Here is a 24,728-nt window from a genome sequence, read left to right on the forward strand (position 1 = left end):
AATAGTTTTATATTGGAAAGTGTACTGGATCTCCTTGGGTGTTAAAATACCTCCAGATTGATGAAATACAATGAGTATTTTCATGGCAATGGTACAAGGCTTAATGTTAAGCCCCACTGAATTGGTCAGTTTTTAAACTTGTGTTACATAGAAAATCACTGAAGATCTCGCAAAAGGCCATAAATGCAGTAAATGTCTTTGTTGATAGTTAGAAAGACAGCAAGAGGAGTCCCACTTGAGAGAACAGTATGATTAAACACCCAAGGAATCTTCATCCTATACTTAGTGCACTTCAAAAAGCGTTGGCCTAGTCAGGGATCGCACAATAATAAAAACACGAAGAAAGCAGCTTGCAGACAAATGATGGCAACAATTGGTCATGCACCATGAAGAAGGATAAAATATTATTACAAGTATCATGGCCACCATTCAGTGTTACTGACACTATATCCTGCCTTAAAATCTCAGAAATGGAATCTACACAAATAAATTTTCTTACCACTTATTACACTTCCAACCAGAGGAGGTTGGACATTCCATAAAATAAATTATACAAAAGTCTGTTTTTATATATGGAGTGAACTTAGTGAAGTAGTAGTCTCAATATAAAACAGTGAGACATCGTCATTCCTGTGATGAATATGTACACGATCAGTCTGATGAACTTCACACAAAGCAATGGTTTGGTGTTTCACCCAAAACCCTAAGTGCTTTTGGAAAACAAAGTATATCTCCTTAAAGCTTATGTGTAGAGTGATCTGAATATCGAGTCAACTCCAGTTTACCCCACCATTTTTTTACGGTGTATTGCAACTACCAGTGTTGGGAAAGTTACTTTTTAAAAGTAACTAGTTACATTTTAAAAGTAACTAGTTACATATTACATATTACTTGCAACTGGACTTACAGTTACATATTACCCATAAAATAAAGTAACTATAATAATATTACATATTATATTACTTTGTGTCCTCAGCCTTAAGCTGTCATGTGTGAAAGTACCACCTTATCACGTGACATGATTGCATTGTTGGACAATGTGCAAATTGTAGTTTTAAGTAAGAAGCTGGTGAATAAGCTTCATTCAGTAGGCTTCATTACTTCGTTGCGGCTAGGCGTGACTCAGTGGTTTACTAATGAGATTAGTAACTTCGTTACTTGTAGACATAATATTGTGTAATATTAGATTCGTTACAGTAATGATATTACTTAGGTAACGCGTTACATTTATAAGTAAAATAACTTGAGTTATATTACCTGTTTTTATAGCATATTTTGTTATATTACTTAGTTACCACAAAAGTAATAATATTATGTAATGCGTTACACAAGTAACGCGTTACTTCCAACACTGGCAACTATGTCTTGAGGACCACGTGAAATACCAACTAAAACTATGCAATTAAGAGCAATAACATTAGGTGGCACTTAAAACATGTCCAACCTCCTCTGACTTCCAACCTTTATTTGAGGTATTGAGGTAGCAGTTTTGTGTGGTTTATAACAAAGGGTAGGAAATAAGTGGTTTACCAATGCAGATACTTTAATATTATGCACAATTACTCTTAATGATTTGGATTTACCAAATTTAAATGCTTCAGACTTAAGATATGATTTTATATAAAGGCAATTCCATGGATTGACTCTCAAATAAATAGTACATAAGCGTAATTTTGCATGCATGGTAATGTGTTTTTATGCGGATTTGTTTTTGTTTATTACAACAGTACAGAAGAACACCACTGCAACTAGCATTACTACATAGACGCAGAGATGTCGTACAGTTTTTGATGAAGGTACAGTAACTGGCCGGCGTGGATGCTGCATAGCTGGATCAGACAGTAGTAACTTACATATACAGCATAATTCAAATTTAATGCATTATTACAGTATGCCAAATTTTATGTTAAGAAGTTTAGCTGCTTGCATTAAAGTGCCTTTTCAGGTCTATACCATATTTTTGAAAGCAGTTAAGGTATGTAATTTATTATATGAACGCTACAAAATACTGGTGAAGCTGGAAAATTTGGAAAAGGGATCTAAATATAAAGTATGGATATGAATCATATTGTACTTACCATATTTGCACCAAGGCCAGAGGAAGTTTATTTTCCAATGATTGAGGTGTATATAAATGCAATGCACCCATGGTTCATATGATGCAATATACTATGACTCATAATTACCACAGATTCCATACAATTAATTACTAAAAGGCTATATGCACACAAACTAACTTAAGAATGCACATAGTGTATTTCACCTTAGTTTGGCAAAGTAGACACTCACCATCACAGTTGCTGGTAGTGCTGAAATGAATAGCAATTTTTACTATTCAAATAGTTGTTAACAAAATGACCGAATATTCGATTATTCTTCAAGCTTATACTTCTATGAAGGTCATCAGGGAATAGTTAAAACTCAACTTAGAGCTAGAACCTCTGTGTGGTGGCCTGGTGTGTCAAAACAAATTCAGTATTTCATTCAGAACTGTAACACCTGTTGTAAGAGCTTTCAAACACAAACTGAACCTCTGATCCCTACTGAGTTACCAAGCCGACCATGGCAGAAGCTTGGATCGGATTTGTTTGAATACAAAGGAGCAACATACATTCTAGTAGTTGATTACTTTTCACGTTATGTAGATATCTTGAAGCTTTCTTCAACTACATCAGCCAGTATAATTGTATCTCTTAAGACAATATTTTCCCGTCATGGAATTCCAGAGACACTAGTAACTGATAATGGCCCTCAGTATTCGTCAGAAGAGTTTCATTGCTTCTCCAAGTCATACGATTTCAGACATGTATCTAGTAGCCCATACTACCCCAGGGGGAATGGAGAGTCAGAACATGCAGTTAGAACTGTTAAGAACTTTCTGAAGGATTCCAATGATCCTCACATTGCTCTCTTAACCTACAGAGCCACACCCCTACCTTGGTGCGGTATCTCCCCTGCAGAACTGTTAATGGGTAGAAAACTAAGAACCAGTGTGCCAGAGAGTGAAGTGAATTTTACACCAGAGTGGCCTGATTTGCAGAAGTTCAGGAACAATGATGAACAGTACAAGAAGAAGCAGAAGCGTCATTATGACAGACGCCACAGAGCACATGACTTGCCTGAGTTTTCTGATGACACTCCAGTTTTCATTCGTAATGGTGGCAGTTCTAATGTTGTTCCTGGGAGAATTGTTAATGTTGCTGGCCCAAGATCATATAATGTCGAGACCCCTACTGGATTGTCTAGATGTAATTGATCACACCTTAATTACAGGCCAGTTGACGATGTTCCTCAATCTGTTGAACCTCAAGGTATCGGTGTAAGAAGTCCAGTGATGACTAGAACTAGAACTGGGACAGTTATGAGGCCTCCAGACAAACTTAATCTCTAAGGGGGGGAGATGTAGTATAATGATGAAATAATCGTGTAATCATTATGTACACATGCGTGTAAACTGCATGCCATGTGATTGATATATTATTATTGATTGGCATTAAACACAAGGGTCCTAAAACAGATCATTGGGGAACACCACTCATAACAGAGGTCCAAATCAGATACACACCCATTAAGCAGTATGCTTTGCAATCGGCCAGACAGGAAATTAGACAAACATGTGTGCAAGTTACCATGGATGCCATAAACTTCTAACTTAGACAAGTCAGCAGAAAAGGACATAATCAAAAGCCTTGCTGTGATCCAAATATATAACATCAACCCATGACCTTGATCCAAAGCAAAAGTCCACTCTTCATAATGTTTTCAGAAAATTTGTGAAACAAGACTTTCTATTAACAAAACCATGTTGAGTATGGCTAAGAATGTTGTGCCTAGTTAAGATCGCCAAGACTTCACAACGAATTATATCTTGACTACTAGCGATGTTAAACTTATTGGGCGATAGTTGTCTGCTTGATATTTACAGCCTTTCTTGAAAACAGCAGTTACTTTAGCTTTCCTCCACTCTTGGAGTAGATTACCTGGGGATAAAGACTGTTCATAGAACATGCATAGAGGAGTACTCATACCAGCGTTGAAACCGGGTCGGGTTAACCGGGTCACATTTTCTCCGGGTCTGACCCGGTTTACAAATTATCCGGGTCTGACCCGGATTGGATCACGTGAGAAACGAAATTGTTCGTTTGACGACGTGGAAACTTAGAAACGCTATCGCGTAGCCATAGATAATTAACGAGGAACGCTATCGCGTAGCCATAGATAATTAACGAGGAACGCTATCGCGTAGCCATACACTGTTAAAAATAAGGAGTAACTGTTACTCCCCTAGGGGAGTTCCCAGTGTAGGGAGGATTTAACACCCCTATATTTTTGTGGGGAGTAACTAACACCCTGCAAAGGAGTAACAGGAACCCTTTGAAAAATCTATTGTAGGGAGTTTTAGTTACTCTAGGAGAGTTCACATAAGCATGCAAGGTGTTTCCTTTACTCCATGAAATTCTACAAATGACTCTGTATAAAATCTCAAATGATGTTAAGGACATACAGCAAAACTGTAACAAAATGTTTACAATATCCAGCTTTATAATATTGGAAAGTCACTCAAGAGATCAGTAGCAAGACTTCATTTCATCATCAGCAAACGACGCTTCACTGCCACTTCACTGGAGTTACTTCCTGTCACATGACATATTATCAGCTATAGTAAATAGCAGTATAGTAAAGAAATATTCAACAATCACACACTTGTTACCTGTATGGCTGAAGGTACATCACACGCAGTTGCCAACAAAGTTGTAAAAACAATTCTGCCAGACCAGCAGCATTGGTAGTGTAAACTAAAATAAGCACAGTCGCTATCATGCAAAACAGCACATTTTTGCTACCTGGAGTTCATCATTTTGTTTGTCTACTTGTTCACTGAATTCTTGCAGCACCTGTAATATATGTTTACAAATTGATGCACAGTCACTGTATGTTAACACACTTACTGGATGTTGTTTAAATTCTATGTTTTCAGTGACATTGAGACATCCGTGCTAAAAAAGGAAATATGTGCTTACGTAACTATAAACATTATCTCCTTACAGGTCTTGGAAAGTTGATGAAGTTGAAGACACACAATGTACATTGTATCATAAAGATTCTTGTTAACTGCAGACGATATATCTTACTAGTTAATTCCAGTGAATCTGCATGTAATTATGTAAAGACACTGACAATGATACAAGCTACTGACCTTACCAGCAATATCATTGTGCCCGGCTGCTAACGTCAACTGAAAGCATACGGACATGATATGTACGCCATGTTTAAGCTAGGTGGCTTTCCTCTCCTCCCTCAAGTCTTCAACTTCTTACACACTGAATACTAGTAGCTAGCGGTGAGTGGGCTGAATACTGTAGGTACTAGTCAGTGATACGGCTGAGTCCGCCGAATTTTATTCTCTTTCCGAGTCTTGAACTATTTCTGCTGTGTCACGATAAGGCGCCTAAACCCTCACGAGCAGTGGTGACTTCCGTTGGAGCCAGTTTAATAAACCCGGCGTGTCACACGAGACGACTCAGATATGAGCTCCCTGAAGAAAGAACGAACGAGATAGTGAACGTCCAATAATTATTCACAAACAAGTAAACACTTTAGTATCACCTTTTAAGCACTACAATTCCTCAGAGAAACAAACCGCTTTCAACTACTCAACACGGTTCTGTTGTTAAAGAAGCCGTTTCTATGGTAATACTCTTCACTCTAAATAATGCGCTTGTAATAGAAATGGTATTTAATAATTATGCATACGTATTTCAAAATATTCTTGACTCTTGAGTAACAATTCGTCCTCCTGCTTTCGTACTGTCCACTATGTCTTGGTTAGTCTGTAAAATAAAACTTGAGTAATTGGCTGCCATTGAAAAGGAAACCTAAATAATTACTTTCCTTTTTACATTGAGTGGCTAGAATTGAACTGAGTAGCTAGTTAATGGAGAAAATATCATAGTGAGACAGCTATAAGTGGCTCATCATTCAGTTCAGCTATGTGGCCTCAGTAGCTAGTTCGTGTATATACTGGCTCACTGAGTTCACCTTAGTTACTAAAACTAGCTGGTAATGGGAACTCTTCAGTTTGGTGCTTTCACTTACTTGGGGTTCTCTTTACCCTTAGTGGGTTACTGTTACTCTCCTAGTAATCCGAACTCCCCTTTTAGAGTAAAATATTTTACTCCCATAGTTACTGTTACTCCCCTGTTTTAACAGTGTAGATAATTAACGAGGCGTAGCTCTTTCGTGAGCCACGCCAACTTATCGCGTTACAAACATATGCTCAGCCACGTCCATTTATTAGTAAGTGCAGTATGTATTATTATTATTATATTGTTTAATTAGCAGAGCCCGCCTGGGGCATAAGTGCTAATGTACATTAAATTGTATAATAATTGTTTGAAGCTGTCAATAGTTTGTTGGTTGATGATGTCTTGTGGTAGTCCATTCCATTCTGGTATTGTTCTTGGAAAAAATGAGTACTTATAATTGTCTATTGATGTATGATAGTGTAGGAATTTTTGTTCATGATTAGATCTTGTAATAGTGACAGGTGATAATGTTGGTAAGTAGCTGTTAGGTATTTCAGTTAGGTTGTGGATAATCTTGTATAATAGAGTTAATCTTGCACATTTTCTCCTTAATTGGAGTGGTGGCCATTCTAATGATGTTAGCATATCAGTTATACTATCTCGCATATTCCTTCTCCATGGTCGATTCAGGACAAATCTAGCTGCTCTATGTTGTATCATTTCTACTTTATTTATGTCCTTTAGGTGGTATGGGTCCCAAATTGCAGCAGCATATTCCAGCACAGGTAAGATAAATTGTTTATAGCTTAGTTCTTTAAGTGCACGTGAACAGTTTCTTAAGTTACGTTGTAAAAAACCGATTAGTCTGGTTGCCTTGTTGCATACATGGTTAACTTGTGGTCCCCAAGAAAGATGGTGATCTATTATTATTCCAAGGTAAGAATGCTGTTCAACAACTTTGAGGGGTCTGTTTGACATGTGATAAAGAAATGTTGTTTTATGGTGGTGTTTGGATAACTGAAGAATGCAACACTTGTCAACATTAAATTTCATTTGCCATGTTTTAGCCCAAGTATTTAGTGTATTTAAAGTTTTGTTGTAATAGCTGATGATTGTTAGGAGAATTTATTGGTCGATAGATAAGACAGTCATCAGCAAATAAACGAACAGTGCTCTGAATATTTGATATTAGATCATTAATATATAGTAGAAATAGTGTTGGTCCTAAAACTGTACCCTGAGGTACTCCAGATGTGACTTTACATGGGGATGAGTATGTGCTCTCAATGACTACTTGCTGTGATCTGTTGTGTAGAAAAGATGTAATCCACTGAAGTGTTTTCCCTCGTATTCCATAATAGTCTAATTTCTTCACAAGCCTGGCATGTGGAACTTTATCAAATGCCTTTAAGAAGTCCAGAATTCCAATGTCGACTTGTAACCTGTTATTTTATGCACGAGCAAAACCATCAATTGTTAGCAGGAGTTGTGATTCACAAGAGCGTCTAGCTCTAAATCCGTACTGGTTGTTACACAATATACTATTTGTTTCCAGGTGTTTCATAATCTGACTGACTAAAATATGTTCCAACGTTTTGCAGACAATTGATGTTAAGGACACCGGACGATAGTTAGATGGATCATATTTTTTGCCTTTTTTAAATAATGGAGTTACAAATGCAGACTTCCACTCCTGTGGTATATCGCCAGTAGTCAAAGATTGCTGAAATAGGTGTGTAAGCATTGGTGTTAACTGATATGCAAGTTCCTTAAGTATTCGAGCTGGAATGTTGTCTGGCCCCCCTGCTTTGTGTGGATCTGTCTGAGATAAGAGAGCAAAGACACCAGGTTCTGTGATGGTTATCTCTTCTATGGGTGGATGAACTGATTCTGGTAATGTAGGTAAGGAAGTTTGATCTTCTACTGTAAACACTGATTGAAATGTACCATTGAGAATTTCAGCTTTACTGCTTGGTGTAGTAACTATTCCATCAGGGGTTTGTAGTACACTAATTCCAGTGTGGTCACGGTTCTGAGATTTAATGAAGTTCCAAAAGGGTTTGTTTCCTTTCAGTTTACTTGAAGAATTAAGAATACTGGTAAGGTAGTTGTTATGTTGTAGTCGGATGGATCGGCGTGCTTGTTTTTGAATCTTCTTATGTAGCACGAAACTGAGGGTATCTATGGTGAGCCTCACCATAGATACCCTCAGTTTCGTGCTACATAAGAAGATTCAAAAACAAGCACGCCGATCCATCCGACTACAACGGTAGCTATTGTTAGTAGGTGATGACCTTTTTTTTTTTTTTTTGGTCTGCAACCTACAGCTAGGCTGAAGTTGCGAAAGGTAGTCTCGCTCGCTCGAGACTAGCCGAAACATAGCTCTTATCGCACGCCTCGGCTTTAATTAATCCGGGTCACATTCGGGTCAAATCCGGGTCAGTGGGTCATCCGGGTCAGCAGTAGTGACCCGGTTTCAACGTTGACGCATACACAGTAGGGATGCGGCGATTATGCCGGCATAATTTCGGGCATAATAGGTATGTGTGGGAATCAGGAATTATGATAGCATTTTGAGGTGTTTGTAAAGCTTTAGCAGTAGGAAAATCTGCAGATTGCACAATTCCGTTAAAAAAGATCGAGATACCCTAATAGAGCAGTCAGAAACTCTAATAGAACAGTCACTGAAAATTATTTACTCTAATAAAGCAGTCACATTGAAATTAAATACTCTAATACAGCAACCAGCTAAAGAAATCAAGACTATTTGAAGCTTAAACATCATTGAAAATGGCCTGATACAGCAATAAACTGGCATTATTAGCCAATTATGGTGGCAGAATTTTGGGAATAATGGGCAATTCTCAAAAGTATAATAGGTGATTGTTTGAGCACTGCTCAAAAGCATAATGCTCAATTTTTGGAGCATAATAGCCTCATGCCTAATACACAGTGTGCTAGTACAGAATTTGAGAACATAAGAACGAAGCCCATCAGGACCTGGAGCCTTGTTGGCATTAAGTGAATGTAGTTTATGTAGTACAATTTAATCGGCTCCGTGATGTTAACTTGGCAGGTGCTGTCATCGATTCTAAATGGAACATCAGGCAGACAGGATAAATTTTTACATGTAAAAGTGGATTCAAAATATTTGTTAAGCATTCCTGCATGCTGTTTACACATCACTAGTTGTGAATGATCCATCTTCTTTCTCCACAGGGCCAATACTGGGTTTAACTCTTTTGATTTGTTATAACTATAGAAAGCCTTTGGGTTAGAGGATAACATATCAATAAGTGACCTCTCATAATTATGAAACTTGAGCTGCACGAATATTAGCTTTGAGTTGATTGTGTTGGATGAAATACTGGGTATAGTCAGACTGTAACTTGGAGCAATGATAATGTGTAAAGAGAGAGTGTTTTTGCTTACACTTTTAGATAAACTCTTGGTCCACCATGAGGGGGGGGAGTTTGTTGGATTTAATAACTGAAGTTGGGACAAACATAGCTACAGTGTCAAGAACCACCTGTTTAAACAGTTCCCAGCTTACTTGGGCACTACTACTAGACAATAGCTGGACCCAGTTGATATGTCTTAAAATAATCATTCATAGAGTCATTATCACTCTTCCAATAGTTGAAAAAGGAAACATCATGTTTTACAAGTGGTAATTCATAACATTTAAGGCGCCATATTAGGCAGTCATGATCACTACACACTAAGGGTGATAAATGATTGATTTCTTCAGTAATATTTGGGTCAGAAGTGAAAACAAGATCTAATAATGAAGGCTACTGACCTGACCTAGCTGTGTTGTGTAGTATTGGTAACATGCTGTGGTAAACAAAACAAAACTATAATGTGTGTCATCCAGGAAATAGGAGGCAAGAGAGCTTTCACTACTGAGACACACATTCTAATCCCAGTTAATTGTAGGAAAATTGAAGTCCCCATTATCAAAAGGTGTGAAAAATTGCCAGACTCATGTATGTTTCTGATTGTTGTTAGTAACAGTTGACTTTAACTGTCAGTTGAGGATGGTGCTCTGTATAATGAGTCCAACAAGAAGTTTATCATCACCAGAGAGTGTAATCAAGGACCTTAAAGAGTTTCAAAACTAAGAACTTTACTGCATGCATGGTTAACAGAACCAATGAAAATTGGCAGTGTTGGGACAGTTACTTTATAAATGTAACTCGTTACATATTACATATTATTTACAACTGAACTATTTAGTTACAGTTACATATTACCCATATAATAAAGTAACTATAATAATATTACACATTATATTACTTTGTGTCCACAGCCTTAAGCTGTCACGTGTGAAACTACCACTTTATCACATGACATGATTGCGTTGTTGGACAATGTGCAAATTTTGGTTATTAGCAAGAAGCTGGTGAATAAGCTTCATTCAGTAGGCTTCATTACTTTGTAGTGGCTAGGCATTACTCAGTGGATTACTAATGAGATTAGTAATTTTGTTACTTAAAATAATGATATTACATAATATTAGACTCGTTACAGTAACTTTATTACTTAGATAACGCATTACATTTGCAAGTAAATAACTTGAGTTATATTACCTGTTTTTACAGCATAATTATTTTGTTATATTACTTCATTACCACAAAAGTAATAATTATTACATAATGCGTGTGATATTCTTAATATCATGTGAATCACAGGATAGTTATACAGCAAATATACAACTCAACACAACACAACACTACTAACTACGTGTTACATGAAAGTCTGTATGCACAGTCACGTGTGCGCATGGGTGTTAGTGTTACATCACTACAGTCCTCCCCCTTTAGTGAAACGATGAGGGGGGCGTCAGATGCGATGTGATCGACGCAAGGGTATAGTGGGCTGAGCCTCCACAGGATCATTCACACATGGCAAAATTGGAAGAAAGTCATCAATGTCATCAGAAGATTGATTGTCCACGATAACAGTATTGTCTGTACTGGCTCTATAGCGGATATGGTCTTGATGCCTACGAACTTGACGTTTGTCTTCCAGTTCTACAAGAAAAGTAACTGATCCTGTCTGCTTAATGACAATAGCAGGAAGCCAATGTGGAGTACCATGAAAATTATACACAAAAACTGAGGAACCTTCATCAAAGCTACGATGTTTGGTATGTTGATCATGTGCCGCTTTTTGCTGGGTCTGCTTCTGATGGACTTTCGCTGCAACATTTGGTTTCAATAAGTCCAGTGTTGTACGTAGTTTCCTACCAAACATCAACTCTGCAGGGGAAATACCAGTAGTTGACTGTGGAGTCACACGGTAGCGGGACAAAAATCTTGCCACTCTAGATTCAATGGAACCTCCTGTGATCTTTTTGAGACCATCTTTGAATGTCTGTATGTATTGCTCCGCCAACCCGTTTGAAGCAGGGTGGTAGGGAGGAGTGAGGACATGTTTAATGCCATTGGCCTTCAAAAACACTTGGAATTCATCACTGCAGAAAGCTGATCCATTATCTGAGACAAGGACTTCTGGTAGTCTGAATGTTGCAAAGGTTGTTTGTAATTTATCAATAGTAACAGCAGCGGTTGAGGATGATGTGACATGAACTTCTAGCCATTTGGAATGACTGTCAACAATGAGCAAAAACATTCAGCCAAGGAAAGGGCCGGCATAATCAATGTGAACCCTTGACCATGGCCTGTGTGGCCATTCCCATGAATGTAAAGGGGCTGTGGCTGGCATCTTTCTGTTACTCTGACAAGCTACACATGACTTCACTTTGGATTCAATCTCTGTGTCCAGGCTGGGCCACCACAGGTAACTTCTTGCTAGTCGCTTCATTCGCTCAATGCCCGGATGTCCAACATGTAATTCATCCAATAACAGATTGCGGGCTTGTGGGGGTATGACAACACGAGTGCCCCACAAAAGACAATTGTCATCAACACTCAGTTCTTGCCTATGGTTGAAGTAAGGTCGCTGATCGTCATTATCTGGCTTCGATGGCCATCCATGTAAGACATACTGTGTAACTGTTGCCAACAGAGGGGAGTGTTGGGTCCACCGACTAATCTGTGCACCTGTTACTGGAGTAGAATTGAAATGATTCATTAACAAGATAGTGTCTCCTGGAGCTGGTACAGTGGATGGTACCTCTGGCAATGGTAAGCGACTGCAAGCACCAGCATGGGCTTGCTGTGGACCTGAATTTCATAGTCATAAGCACCAATTGTTAGGGCCCAGCACTGTATACGTGCAGATGCCATCACAGGAATAGCTCTAGCTGGATTAAAGATGTGTGTTAAGGGTTTGTGGTCAGTGTATACAATAAAATGTTTGCCATGAAGATAATGATGAAATTTCTTTAAGCCAAATATAATTGCTAACCCTTCCTTGTCTAACTGAGCATACCTGACTTCAGGGGGTGCCAGAGTGCAAGATGCAAAGGCGATTGGGCGTTCCACATCATTAGCTAGTCTATGCGACAAGACTGCTCCTACTCCATAAGGAGAGGCGTCGCAAGCCAAAATCAGAGGCTTTGAAGGGTCAAAGTGCATCAATACAGCATCAGATTTTAACTGGTCTTTGATCTTCTGGAACGCTGACTCATGTTCAGTCTTCCACATCCAGCGAGCATGCTTACGTAACAACTTGTACAGAGGGGCTAGGGTAGAAGCCAAATTGGTCAAAAATCTGCCGTAATAATTTACAAGACCCAAGAAGGCTTTAAGTTGTGAAACATCTGTCGGAGGTGGGGCAACAACAATGGCTTCAACTTTGGAAGGTGATGGTTTGAGGCCATCTGGAGTGATACAGTGACCCAGATACTCCACTTCTGATAGGAAAAATAAATATTTGCTTTTCTTGAGTCGCATACCAGCTGTCTCTAATCGGGACAATAGAGTGCTTAAATTGTCTAAATGATCTTTGTCTGTCTGACCCGAGACCGATATATCATCTAAGTAAACTGTAACATTAGGAATACCTTTCAACAAAGTGTCAATTGTGCGTTGAAATACTGCCGGTGCTGTGGACACACCGAAGGGTAATCTGGTGTATCTGAATAACCCTCTGTGAGTATTGATTGTAGTGTATTTACGAGACTCTTCAGAGAGTAGCAGTTGTTGGTAGGCATGACTTAAATCAAGTTTCGTGAAGTGTGTACCTCCCCCTAATGTGGCAAATAACTCTTCTATTCGTGGTAGGGGATACACCTCAGGTCGAGCTGCTTTGTTCACAGTTCACTTATAATCCCCGCACAACCTGATACTACCATCTTGCTTAGCTACTGGTACCACCGGAGCAGCCCAGTCAGAGTACTGAACAGGTTCAATTACACCAGCTGTCAACAACCTATCTAATTCATCTTCCACCTTGGGATGAATAGCAAAAGGTACAGGCCTAGCCTTGGTTGAACTGCTGGGTCCACATGTAAGGTAACAGTTACCCCTTTTGCTGTACCTAGCTCATCAGCAAAAACTGAACTGTGTTTATGTAACAACTGGGATACAGTATGCTGTGTTTGTACATGATAACACTTGACCAATCAATGTCTAATCTCAACTGTGTAAGCCAGTCCCTGCCCAACAATGTAGGACCATCCCCTTTTACTATCAACAAAGGTAATTGTCTAGCTTGCTGGTTATGTTGTACAGACACATACATCATGCCCAAAACAGGAATTGTGTCACCTGTGTACATATGTAAGTGTACCTGGGAGGGTTGCAGAGGTGGTAGATTCTCAACATTCCAAACTGCCTTGTAGGTTTCCTCACTCAACACTGACACTGCAGCACCAGTATCCAACTCCATTTGAAGCTCATGACCATCAACTGCTAAAGTTACATAGAATGGTGCATGTCCTGGTCCATGAATACTAAACATTGTATAAACATCTTCTTCTGGTGTGGCATTGAGAGTTAGAGCTGCCTTAGGTTCAGACTGTGTGGATGACTTAGAAGATCGACTGGCTGAGGTTGAAGTGTTACTTTTTGTACCTCCTGTGTTTCCTCCAGCTGCTGTGGTTTTCCATTTACTTCGGCACACCTTAGAGATATGACCTGTCTTCTTGCAAACATGACAGATTAGGGCTGGGCGATACTGCCATTTTAGTATCACGATCGATACTAAAGCCACTATTCACGATACTTACAAATAAGTCAATCATAGCTGGTGTTACATAGCATATTGCTCAGCATTCCTGCAGGAAGTCCTTATAGGTGATAACAAACTAGCCACTATCATCCTTGTTTACAGTAACAGTTATTGTAACACATGCTTTGAGGTTGTTATGGTGTTCACACCTCTCTGCAGGGGAAACCAGATGGGTGGACTTTATCATTTACAAGGATTCTTACCCTAATACTGCATAACAAATGGATTTTTAATGACAGTAATGTACAGGGATGGTATCACGATAGTTAATAACAAAATATCGCGATATCGATACTTTCAAAATATCGCGATATATCGCTAAAACAGTAGTATCGCTCAGCCCTATGACAGATAGCATCCACAAAACGACAAGATGATGGGTGATGTCGTTCGCCACAACGGTAACAAGGGTTAGTTGTTGTTGATTTGTCTGTCAACAAGTACACTGAAGTGTTGGACTGTAACTTGCGTGTGTCCCGGTCTGCAGACTCCATGGTTTGAGTGAGTTCAAAAGCCCTGGCAAACTTCAGTTCGGCTCTGCTAGCATGGCACGCTGCATCCGGCTATACCACAGATAAGACGATCTCTAAGCATGTCCTCTAATGTGTCGCCAAATTCACAATGTTCTGAAAGAGCGCGCAAGTGTGCCACAAACGTCGATACAGACTCACCAGCTTGCCTCACGCAGGTATTGAACTTGAACCTCTGAACAATGACGGAGGGCTTGGGAACAAAGTGTTCGTTGATCCACTTGACTAGAGCAGCGTATTCCACTTCGTTTGGCTTCTGTGGCGCCACAAGACTTCGAACCAGTTTGTAGGTGGCAGAGCCACATTGACTAAGGAGCGTTGCCCTCTGCTTGGCGGCATCAGTGATTTCGTGTGCTACGAAATAATTCTCAAGTCTCTCTATGTAGCTCTCCCAGTCTGCCGCTTCTCCTGAGAATTCCAACTTGATATCGTTACTAAATAGACCATTATGGTATATGGTCACATTACGTTTTGCACAGCTGCAATCCAGAATTGATTTATATAAGTATTCTTTTCTGCCGAGAACAATTATTGATTGGAATAACTTGAAAATTGACAACATTAACACAATTAACCTTGACACTTTTAAGAACATTATAGATAAGCTAAACAATTTGTGATTTGTAATGCACATTAGCGTGTTGTCCCTGGTGGGCTTTGCTAATTAATAATAATAATAATAATAATAATACGTTATTTTGACCAATACGGTCTATGTTAAGGTAGGGTCGGGCGTTTCCGGACAAACTTTGCATGTACTTCAAAGAATCGCTTGTATCTTCTGTAAACCAAGGCTGTTTCTAATACTTTTGGGCTATAACGATAGCCAATAGATAGGCGTATCAACGTGCAAAATTTCAGCCCTGCACGTTTACTGTGGCTGCAGAACGAATGACGTAAACTTAAAGTTTCAATTTTTGTAATAATTTTGTGGGGCGGGGGTTTCCGGACACTATAGTTTTGTGTTCATTTGGCAGGCTTGGTGACTGTGATGGTTCGTATTAATACTTATAACGATTTTCAATTATGTAAAGGTGTATAAGAAGTAGAGATATATAGTTTACAATGTCAGAAGTGAATGATTTGAATGCGGATTTCAGGGCGGATTTGAACCCCAGACGGAAAATCAACAAAACTCTCGACAGAATTAACACTGTTGTGTATGGACTCAGAAAGTCTTCAGCAATATTTGCAGATGAACTGCTTCCGAGAACTCGGCTTTCTGCGGAAACCAGCACACCAATAGTGGAACCATCGCCCACAATCGTCATTGTCACAGCCAATCCATGCCTCAGGGTGCTCATCATTATCATAAAGGCAGCCGCACTCCTGGCACTTATTTTCATCCACATCTGCACTGGCTTCTGTGAAATAAGGAAACTGTGAGACAGCGTTGAAACCGGGTCACTACTGCTGACCCGGATGACCCACTGACCCGAATGTGACCCGGATGTGACCCAGATGTGACCCTGATTAATTAAAGCCGAGACGTGTTTCGGCTAGTCTCGGGTGAGCGAACGAGTCTACATTTTGAGCGTTCGATTCGTGTTGAGTAAATATTGCAACTTCAGCCTAGCTATAGGTTGAAGACCAAAAAAAAAAAAAAAAAAAGGTCTTCACCTACTGACAATAGCTACCCCTCACCATAGATACCCTCAGTTTCGTGCTACATACTGCACTTACTAACAAATAGGCGTGGCTGAGCATATGTTGGTAATTCGATAAGTGGGCGTGGCTCACGAAAGAGCTACGCGATAGCGTTTATAAGTTCCACGTCGTCAAACGAACAATTTCGTTTCTCACGTGATCCAATCCGGGTCAGACCTGGATAAATTGTAGACCGGGTCAGACCCGGATGACCCGGAGAAAATGTGACCCGGATGACCCGACCCGGTTTCAACGCTGCTGTGAGATCATTGTACAGAAATTTATTTGCATTAGCTGTATGACACTAATAGCACATACCTGCAACTTGTTCCTCACCGTGACATTTCTTCGCTTTTCCTTTGCTTTTGCCCTTCTCCTTGGTGCTTTTTTCCTCTTCTAGAAGCTCAATGAACTCATCAGTTGTCAGCACTTCACCCTCAAGACGGATTTTCAAATTGTTTCTCTCCCCAACTTTTGGCTTATGCTTCTGTATTTCTAAAATACCAGCAAAGTACGATGTAATACACATCTTCTCTGTGGGAGTTGTGGGCATCATTTCATTTCCACAACTGGTGCATGTAACTTTTGTTGTACGTTGCTTGGGTGGATTGACTGGATTGACCTTGTCAATTTGTTTGTCTTGCTCTGGTTCAAGCTCTAGTGCTGGTGCAGTCATGGGCATTAGCTTTTGTAGCACATGCTCTGGAGAGAATGGAGTGAGACCTGCAGAACGAAATCCGCCTATGCAGTGTTTTGGCATGAAGGATGTTTCCCACAACTTGGCAATTAAACTTGGGAAAACCTCTTTGCTGGCATGTTCTCCTCTGGTTTCCAGCTTGTACTGCTTAAGGATAGCTCGCCATGCATTCTTCAATGGTGCAAATACTCCAACATCAAGGGGCTGGAGCAAGTGTGTGGTGTTTGGTGGAAAGCACATAAGCACAACTTTATTGGCTCTAGCTTGATTAATTAGTTCCATGCTGATGTGCGAGTAGTGACCATCAAAGAATAATACTACTGGTGCAGTTTTGGTCAAATGTGCCACAGCAGGTAAAAACAACTTACAAAACCATGATAAAAAGTTGCTTGCATCCATCCAACCTGACTCACTTATACCATAGACTGCACCTGCAGGACCACCCTGCATCCATCTCTGATACATGTTTTTCCCCTTGTAGAGAATAAATGGTGGCAGCCTTTCCCCATGAGCATTACCAGCACAATGCACTGTGATATACTGCCGACCTGATTCACCTCCAATCTCATGGACTGTCCTCATTCCACGTCTTGCTAATAGTTTCTGGGAGGACACTGAAGTACAAAAGGCTGTTTCATCACAGTTCCATAGCCTAGTAGAAATAGCCTCATCATCAATTTGTAAGCGGTTCTTGGATAGTGCCTCCTTCACCTTATCAAACCAAGCTCTCAGAATCTCTTCATTCCCTGCTTGAGCCCTTTTTAAGCTTAAATGCTGAGGCTTCCTTTCACTGATCATTGGCCACCTTCTCTTAAAGCGTTGCCACCAATCTTTCCCAGGTACTCCTCCATGAAAGGGATTCTCATTACCATTATCTTTCAGGTAGTCAAATATAACTATTTCAACCAGTGCACGAGTTATTCCAAACCCTATCTCAGCAAGTGCAACGCATGTCATGGAAATTTCTCTCTCTTCAGACATGGTCAATACAGTCGGACCACCAGCTCCAACTTTCTTTACAGTTCCATGTAAATGATCATGCAGTGTACTGGAAGCCAAACCATACTTCCTTGCTGCTGCACGAGCAGTCAATCCATCCGTTTTACGAACCTCAGAAAGTGCCTTCTCAATGTCGTTCCCACTATAACTCTTCTTCATGCTAAAATAGGTACTGCGGTTTTCCAAGTTCTTGCAATGCAAAGTGTCATGCGCTATACAAGCATGTGGTGCGCAGTTGTTCAACAGCGGATTTTCAGTGACGACTATACCGACTCACAGGACTTTAGGCATGCCTACGCATACAACTCGACAGCCACAGAACATTACAGGTGTATTCAAAGAACTGCGCATACTTACACAATATTAGCGCATGACGCTTTGCATTGCAAGGACATGGAAAACCGCAGTAAATAGCTATTGAAATTCCCGCGCAGAAATTCAAATTCATTTTGTGCGCATGCGTGCATGCATGTTTACAATACGAAACAGCGTAATGCTCAGTAATGCTACTGTGTGCAGTGTTTGTAACAACTTTACAGGCTTGATACATCACAAACAATGATTGCTAAGTGTAGTGGATTCCGTTATTCATGCTTATTGGGTTTAATTTTGTCGTGAGGGTTCTCAAAAAAAGTTTTTGAGCGAAAATACTATTGCATCTTTTAGGAGTTCGCAATCCCCTGCTACAGTCAAAAGCGTTTGGAGTCTGTTTATACCACTATCGAAGAGAGTAATGTTACAGCATTGCTAGCTCGCTCCAAATTTCAGCAAATTCGGTTTCGTTTGTGTGATGTAAGAGCAAGTTGACGGTGAAATGTCCGGAAACCACAGCTGTCCGGAAACCCCCTTACTTACCTTACTCACATGGTAGGTTACGAGGTTTTACTAGACCAAGTGAGTCTAGGTTTCTTCCTCTCGGGTTTCGTCGAGGTGATCTTTGAGGGCACTCAGGGGCGTTACTCTCTCTACTTTGAAGCAGAGCGTATTTCTATGACCATGGTGTGGGTTGAAATTGCACAGAGGTTAGTTGTAGGGCTGATTATCACGTGTGGCCCTCATCCATAGATATTCAGGTTACTCTTTTTAATATTGTGGGGCTACCTCTACTTTCAGACGTTTGTTCCCATTGGTCTATGTCAAGGGCTGCTTTCCTGGTCATCAGACAGTTGATTGGAAGTAAGTTATTTCATGTGTCAGTGCACACACCATGGTTGTATTCTGGGTTCAAATATAGTAGTAGCCTGGGCATCTGCAACCTGAAGTGTTGTCCGTTTTGTGTATGTAATAATGTCTGTAGTGCACATCCATCCATTTAGCAAGTGTATCGTAGGTCTTAAGTGGTAATGCATGAGAGTCAGGTGGGACTTTGAATGCCAACATCTTCACCTCTGAGATAAGCAGTGCTGGTACCACCACAGGAAGATTGCCTACAGTGACTCATTGAGTATGCACATGGATAGTGCATGTCCCTGTGACTACGTAATTAATACAGCTTGCACATGCCAAAAGCACCAGCCTGGTAATAGTGAGGCAATGTTTCTCCAGCATTAATACCCAGTTGTTGTTGTTGTGCAAGAAACTGTTCTCACATTGTCACCTTAAAGTGGGGGGCTGCATGGTGTCAACTGAGGAAGCATCCAGAAGAGGTTGGTCACCATGGCATTCGATTACATAACCAAACGTTTTTCCATGTGTTAAACTTTGTGTAACAGATAGGAAAGCAATGTGAGAAGACCTGTAAGGGCCCTGGGACACACTGGTATGGATGTACGATAGAGGAGGTGTCAATGTTCAATTAGTTCAACATGTGGTTAAACATTTGTTTGAGGTCATTAGATGGATCAAAATTTCTAGGTATTTTGAATTCTGAGTCTACAAAATTCCTGTAGACATATTGACTAGATTGAAGTTTATGTACGCAGGTTGGTCTGACCGTAATACTTTTTTATAAGTGTTATTTGTCTTTATGATACCTAACAGTGTGTCATGTGGTGTAGTTGGAGTTTGCCATAATTTTTCTCTAATTGTATATATACAATGTATATGTACGAATGTAATATGTATGGTAGTGTGTGTGTTTGTGTGTGTGTGTGTGTGTGTGTGTGTGTGTGTGTACATGCGTGTGTGATATTAAAACCAGACGACACTACGGTGTGTACTTACTGTGACAATGCAAGGAGTACTGGCTTAAGATTATGATTGTGGCTTCAGTGTGTGTTTGGATAATTGTATGGGTGTGTACTATCTTAAAAATGTAATAACAGATGCAGCTATGCGACGGTACTTAGCGAGTACCAGAAGCCCTTAAGCACCCCAAGGAGCAAAGCAGTGTTTCAAGCGAATCGTTGTGCACATATCAATGTTTGCGCCTTGCGGCCCCCGTAAGTATGACTGTGCAAATCAGTGTTTCTGTTATTAGATATAGCTATTTAACGTATGTCAGTGTGCATAACTGTTGGCCAATGGTATAATTCCTAATGTGTATGTTTCAATATTAAAAAGCTACTTTCCTAACATAGCCACCCGGTTAATAAAAAGTCAGGAGTTTTGTCCCTATTTTGAGTAGGTGTGTCAGAGGTGCTAGCTATGTAAGTTTGAACTCCGTCTAATTTAGTTTTATCCTTTTTGTATTATGCAGTTTAGTTTTTTTATCCATTTTGTATTATGCAATGATTTGACAACTGCTACCATGCGTTGGACATGATGGATCTATGATTGCGTCAAGCACCAAAATTCTTATGTGAGTTATGTCAATAGTTACATGCATGTGATGTGTTGTATGAGTCATACTGTATAGAGGAAAACTTTGGCAGGGATAAACTCAGGCAAATAGCAAACTAAATTACATTTAGCGAAATAAAGTTTGACGAATTTAAGCTCAATATGTTAGCTATAAAGATGCTAATCTGAGGTGCTACGAGTAATTTGCGGGTTAAACGCTGTAGCAAATTGCCAAAGTTTTTCCCTGCTAAAGTTTTCCTCTATACAGTGTTTGCTAGGGAGCAGGGTCATGTTTATATGTGTAAACACATACACTAGATTGCTTGTCTGACAGTGTCTGTAGCAACTGCTTAGCACTGTAAAAGGGAGTAGACAGCACAATTACCATTACAGACATTGTAAAATATGCTGCAAGCAGTCATTTTATAATTCCATAGTATATACATACAATCTATAGTATTGAATTGTAGTTGAACAAAACTATTTTGTAAACACACATATGTACTTCTGTAAAGAATTGCAGTATGTGTGCGTGTATGTGAGTGTGTGTGTGTGTGTGTGTGTGTGTGTGCGTGTGTGGGTGTGCGTGTGTGTGTGTGTGTGTGTCTGAGTGTGTGTGTGTGTGTGTGTCTGTGTCTGTGTGTGTGTATTAGAACTAAAAATGTTGATCGATTCAGTGTACGTAGTTGACATCCAATGTTTTGTTCTGTTCAAACACTTGGCTCCCATGCATGTGTAGTGTGGATAGAACCCTACACACATTTACATTGAGTTATATATGTCATTTGTCATATTTTTCACCACTGACTGGATTATAAAATGCGTTAAAAGCCATTCATGCATGACATGATCTGGTCTTACATACGTGCTTTGTGAACTAAACTTTTTCCTATTGTGTCCGCTGAATTTTCTATCTCTGTTAATGTTTAGACACTTGTAAATACATTTCTGTGAAGTAATTTTTAATACTACTTTATTTTATCTATTTAGGTAAGACAGCATCAGCCAGTGAATGACTGCTTTTTCCCCCAGCTATGTTCTGGTACAATTTATACCTGGTTCAGCTGGGTGCTGTGAGTGGCTAGAGCAATGGGAGTGAAATTCTTGCTCAAAGAAACAACAGTAGCGGTGAGTCCCCCAGATTTTGTAAGGCGTATTGTGTCACAATAATTTGTGAGCGACTAAGTGATAAAGTGAACATGACATTTTGAATGTCTGTTTGCAGTAGGTGTACATCATATCAATGATATGGATTGGCTAACCAACTAGTAATTTATATGCCTCCTTTTGTTACATAGCTACAGTGTAATGTTTCTATTGTGGACACTTTGGTACCCAGAATTTTGAGATAAAACTGTAGAGGAAAGACTGGCCTATTTTTCTATTGTGTCCTTAATTTGGAGAGTTTGTAAGAGTGGTTTTTAGACAGCATTGTATAATTATTTTGATAATCCGTTTAGCTACCTATTTAGGTTGTATTATAGTGAGTGTGTATATACATACAGCTGTATCAGGGTTGAAACTGGGTCACTACTGCTGACCTAGACGACCCACTGATCTGAACTGACCCAGATCTTATCCGGTTTTAAACCAAGGTGTACGTCGAGAGCAATAGTTTGGGTGCTCCACTAGCTAGGGTAGGTAAGTTAATTCACGATTGGTTAGTGGTCACGTAAGTGTACAGATGATAAAACACAGGTAGGTGTGGCTTAGTGCATGCCTGCAGACTTCAACAGACCTTTCTGAAAATGAGTGTGGCTCCAGGTATATCTACAGACATTCCCATGCATTCCCTATAAGTAGGCATGGTTAAGTATGAAACTGGACTGCAGCAAGGGTGGATTGGAGTATGACGCATAAATACATTTTATCAATGGATTAGTGAGTGTGGCTCCACGTAAGCATACAGGCAGCAACGGACATGGCCTTGTGCATACCAACACGCCTTACTGATAAATAGATGTGGTTCCACGTATGCCTACTACAGACGATAAAGCACAATTCCAATAAGTGGGCATGGCTGGCAAGTCAACACATACGTACACTTTCACAGTGTCAAGCCAATTAATCCATATAAGTGGGTCATACCTGGTTCGCCCCGACAAAATATGAGCTGACCCAGTTTCAACCCTGAAAATTATTGTGACTTGGAAATATTTTCTTAGTAACGGTCATGGCAATGGTTGCTAAGCAATGTTTGTTAGTGATCACCAATCCATATCAATTGTGCTGTTATTTAAATTATTTCCATTACCTTACAGTTGTGCATGTCAGTAACAAACCGATCGTGATACTTGAAGCTTGCAGAAGTTATCGATGAATTATTATTGTAAGCTGATACAATTACACTGACTTTGGTATATTGTGATTGTATGTATATTCTATAGGAAGAGACTAGCGTACTCAATTACTGTATAAAGAACAATGTCTCATTTTACAACACTTGTACTATCATTTATTACATTTTCATCATGTATGTAAAATTGTCACATATATATATATAATTTTTAGCTCACTAAGGTTAACAGATGTGCATATGTGTCTGCTTTCACTCTACTTTTTATCTAATAGTAGACAGAAACCTGAGTAACAACATAATCGTAACCGGCTGCACGCCAGACAGTTATTTGAGAGTTAATGCAATCAGTGTATATATGCTTCATGTAATGCATAATTAAGAATTGGTATATATATAATTATTTTGTAATTTCTATATCATAATAATGTATTATACGTATGTATATGGTGAATAATGAGTTAAATCTCATCTTATTAATCAGCTGCAGTGACTGTATTAGAGCAGATGATGTAGGCCATTTTTCACAAATACACATTTAATGTGATGTCAGTGTCAATGGCCAGTTTAGGGTCAGATGACCTGATCACACAAAAGTTTTACTGTATGTATTATTAGAGTAGAATATGGGTATGTTTATTATGAATAAAGAGCAGTTATTTAAATTAAGCCCATTTTTTTATTACATTGTTTTTAATTCATGTGAGTAGCTGTATAGTTAGAATATATAATTAATTACACATATACATGTATAATATATTTCTGCTGACTACTGAACTGAAAGAAGAATTCATATCTTTCTCACAATGTGCAGGTGGTATTCATGCAGTCACTTCATTTAGTAATGGGATCACACTCTTGTACAATACATATTACTGTACATGTACATGTAATTTAACACAAAGCAGGCTAGCCAATTATTATTATTATATGGCAATAAGCTCTCACTAGTAGTGTGGCAGCATAATACCGTACAGCGTAACAATTTAACGGGGGAAAATTTTTCCTCATCAAAGCTCACATGACTGGTTAATTATAATACTGAAGTCAGTACATTTGTCAAATTTTCTTTGTAAACATTTGACAATAATGAATTCGTCAACATTTTCCCCCGTTGAATTATTGTGGCAGCATAATAGTGTAGTAGTGATATTAAATTTTGAAACCCAAACTGCATGCACTCCTCAAGGTACAACTTTACCCTCACAACATCTATCATATATTCATAATTCCCTTGACAATAATGAACCTACTGTGTACATCAGCTTCTGATAACCTAACATTCTCAGATGCAATCGATAATAATACTTTAATATTAACCTATAATCAATATACATGCAGGACTTGAACTTACTCTTCAGTTGAACTTAATTATTTTCATTTTTAAGGTACTTGAGTCTCACATATTTACAAGACGACCTGTATACAATTATTCCTTCCATGGTATTTGTATGCTAGCATCTATTATATATATAATTAAAATGATGACACAGGTTCTTGAAAAGGCCACATAATAATCACATAGATGCGTAACTAAATTGTGAATTTCTGGAGCTGTTTCTACTTTGAGCTAAGAACTGACATCACTGGATGGTGTTGTTGATCTTGAATTCATCTATGCACTCGTGAAGGTGACATATCATAAGATGTGTCCACATCGCAAGTCATTA

At 39.3% G+C, this 24,728-nt stretch overlaps 2 protein-coding genes and 1 long non-coding RNA gene across 11 annotated transcripts in view; 2 read left to right on the forward strand and 1 right to left on the reverse strand.

The window, feature by feature from the left end:
- LOC136253184 (ankyrin-3-like) overlaps positions 1-1,918 on the forward strand; it is a 54,818-nt gene extending 52,900 nt beyond the window's left edge. For both annotated transcript variants that reach the window (XM_066045810.1, XM_066045811.1), the window contains exon 11: positions 1,728-1,918. In XM_066045810.1, coding sequence (XP_065901882.1) covers positions 1,728-1,805 — 78 coding nt within the window. In that variant the 3' untranslated portion in view covers positions 1,806-1,918. The remainder of the gene's footprint in view (positions 1-1,727) is intronic.
- Positions 1,919-4,449: 2,531 nt separating this feature from the next.
- LOC136253036 (uncharacterized) lies at positions 4,450-6,212 on the reverse strand. Of its 3 annotated transcripts, XM_066045621.1 has the most exons (9): positions 6,097-6,212; positions 5,755-5,831; positions 5,608-5,706; positions 5,203-5,536; positions 5,047-5,150; positions 4,950-4,997; positions 4,845-4,895; positions 4,712-4,796; positions 4,450-4,657 (listed from the first exon to the last, which is right to left on the reverse strand). In XM_066045621.1, the coding sequence occupies exons 4-8, from the start codon at positions 5,252-5,254 to the stop codon at positions 4,731-4,733; spliced, it is 321 nt and encodes a 106-aa protein (XP_065901693.1). In that variant the 5' UTR covers positions 5,255-5,536; positions 5,608-5,706; positions 5,755-5,831; positions 6,097-6,212; the 3' UTR covers positions 4,450-4,657; positions 4,712-4,730. The 3 variants fall into 3 exon arrangements, 2 of the variants coding, with proteins under 2 accessions (XP_065901693.1, XP_065901692.1); XR_010699907.1 differs by having other exon boundaries at positions 5,198-5,536; positions 5,755-6,212; XM_066045620.1 differs by having other exon boundaries at positions 5,755-6,212.
- A 12,638-nt stretch (positions 6,213-18,850) lies between these two features.
- On the forward strand, positions 18,851-23,359 carry LOC136254013 (uncharacterized). 6 transcript variants are annotated; one of them, XR_010700247.1, is made up of 6 exons: positions 18,851-19,063; positions 19,115-19,217; positions 19,372-19,687; positions 19,754-20,781; positions 21,753-21,890; positions 23,024-23,359. It is a non-coding gene; the product is annotated as an uncharacterized lncRNA (long non-coding RNA). The 6 variants fall into 6 exon arrangements; XR_010700245.1 differs by having other exon boundaries at positions 18,857-19,063; positions 19,372-19,485; positions 19,534-20,781; positions 23,024-23,352; XR_010700246.1 differs by having other exon boundaries at positions 18,857-19,063; positions 19,372-19,473; positions 19,534-20,781; positions 23,024-23,352.
- Positions 23,360-24,728: the final 1,369 nt, after the last annotated feature.

This window comes from Dysidea avara, chromosome 4 (assembly GCF_963678975.1).
Source record: "Dysidea avara chromosome 4, odDysAvar1.4, whole genome shotgun sequence".
NCBI lineage: Eukaryota > Metazoa > Porifera > Demospongiae > Dictyoceratida > Dysideidae > Dysidea > Dysidea avara.